General features: G+C 55.8%; 1 protein-coding gene across 1 annotated transcript; it reads left to right on the top strand.

Moving 5' to 3' along the window:
- Positions 1 to 408: 408 nt before the first annotated feature.
- LOC119289867 (late embryogenesis abundant protein 6-like) lies at positions 409 to 969 on the top strand. The gene has a single exon (XM_037569058.1). It carries the CDS (start codon positions 462 to 464, stop codon positions 717 to 719), a length of 258 nt encoding a protein of 85 aa, XP_037424955.1. The 5' UTR covers positions 409 to 461; the 3' UTR covers positions 720 to 969.
- The last annotated feature ends 369 nt before the right edge of the window (positions 970 to 1,338 follow it).

Raw genomic sequence — 1,338 nt, 5'->3', positions numbered from 1 at the left:
TGTACGTGGTTACGTGGGTTTACCATTTTCGGTGTGAGTATATGTGAGGTATGGTTCCCGTGTGCATCGATACTGTTCTCACGAAGTTCGTAAAGAATGTGACAAGCATGTTTCTAAGCTATTATCTGTTAGAGCATCTCAACCACAGCGAGCGTGAGAAATCTCCCTTTTTCCCTTTTGCAGGTGGCCGACATGAGATGCACCGTGTGGCCATGTGCCCATGTCGATCTCTATCCATGCAGCGATGGCAAAGGCCCAACCGCGCACTGGGCCACCAGCAACCATCCATCCGGCCGACATCACGTCCCTATCGGCCGACCTCCATCCACCCACGCGTCGCACAACGATTCGTCCAACTCAGCACTGCTCCACCTACATAAACCCCACTCGAGCTCAGGCCCCGGGAGAAGAAGGGAGACCGGAAGAATCAGCAGCGAACCAAAGCAAGATACTTCACCAAGATGGAGCACGCCAAGGAGAAGATGAAGGATGGCGCGAGCGCGGCCAAGGCGAAGGCGACCATCACGAAGGCCAAGGTGGCCGAGAAGGCGGAGGCGGCGACGGCGAGGTCGCACGACGAGCGGGAGCTGGCGCACGAGCGCGGCGCCGCCAAGGTGGCAGCCGCCGAGGCGCAGCTGCACCAGGACAAGGCCGCGCACCGCGAGGACGCCATGTCGCACCACATCCACAAGCACGGCGGCCACAAGCACGGCCACTGATATGATGCGCAGGTTGGCAGGCGCCGCCGGTGGCCACTGATAGAGACGGCTTGTAAGGGCGTGATCTGGCTAGCCTGCCATGCATCCATGTGATGTGATTTTCCCTGTTCTTTTCACTGCCGTACGTACTACGTGCGCGTGGCGTTCATGTTTGTATTCCGTCGATTTCACACGTACGTAAGTCGGGCTTAATTATCTCGGAGGTGATAAGACGAAAGCCACGGATGCATGTGTGTGTTTCTTTCCTCTATTTATGTGTGTTCTAACCCCCTCAATTCAGAGGGACAAAATTCTGAAAATCTGAAATAATGGACTTCTGTTTTTGATCTGTAAGAGCATCTACGGTCGGAGGCCCCATATCCACCCCAAACGTCCAGCGGCGTTCCCGATCACTGCTCGGATAGAAAACGACACCCAACCAGACTAGACAAACTCAGTGCAAACGTTTAGCCTTACCGGCAACCTCATACCCAGCCCATATCTGGAATGGATATGCGGCGGATCTGACGCGCCCAGTCGCTGCCTCCACGTCGGATAGGCCCATCCATGACGTCCTCACCTTTATCCCCACATATACTCCACCCGTACGGCAAACCCTCACTCTCTTGACCTCTCCGCT

Source organism: Triticum dicoccoides, chromosome 4A (assembly GCF_002162155.2).
Source record: "Triticum dicoccoides isolate Atlit2015 ecotype Zavitan chromosome 4A, WEW_v2.0, whole genome shotgun sequence".
In the NCBI taxonomy this organism is placed as follows: domain Eukaryota; kingdom Viridiplantae; phylum Streptophyta; class Magnoliopsida; order Poales; family Poaceae; genus Triticum; species Triticum dicoccoides.
This window is presented reverse-complemented; position numbering and strand designations above follow the sequence as displayed.

Coding starts and splice junctions, on each gene's coding strand:
- LOC119289867 (XM_037569058.1), top strand. CDS start 462: ATGGAGCACGCCAAGGAGAAGATGAAGGATGGCGCGAGCGCGGCCAAG.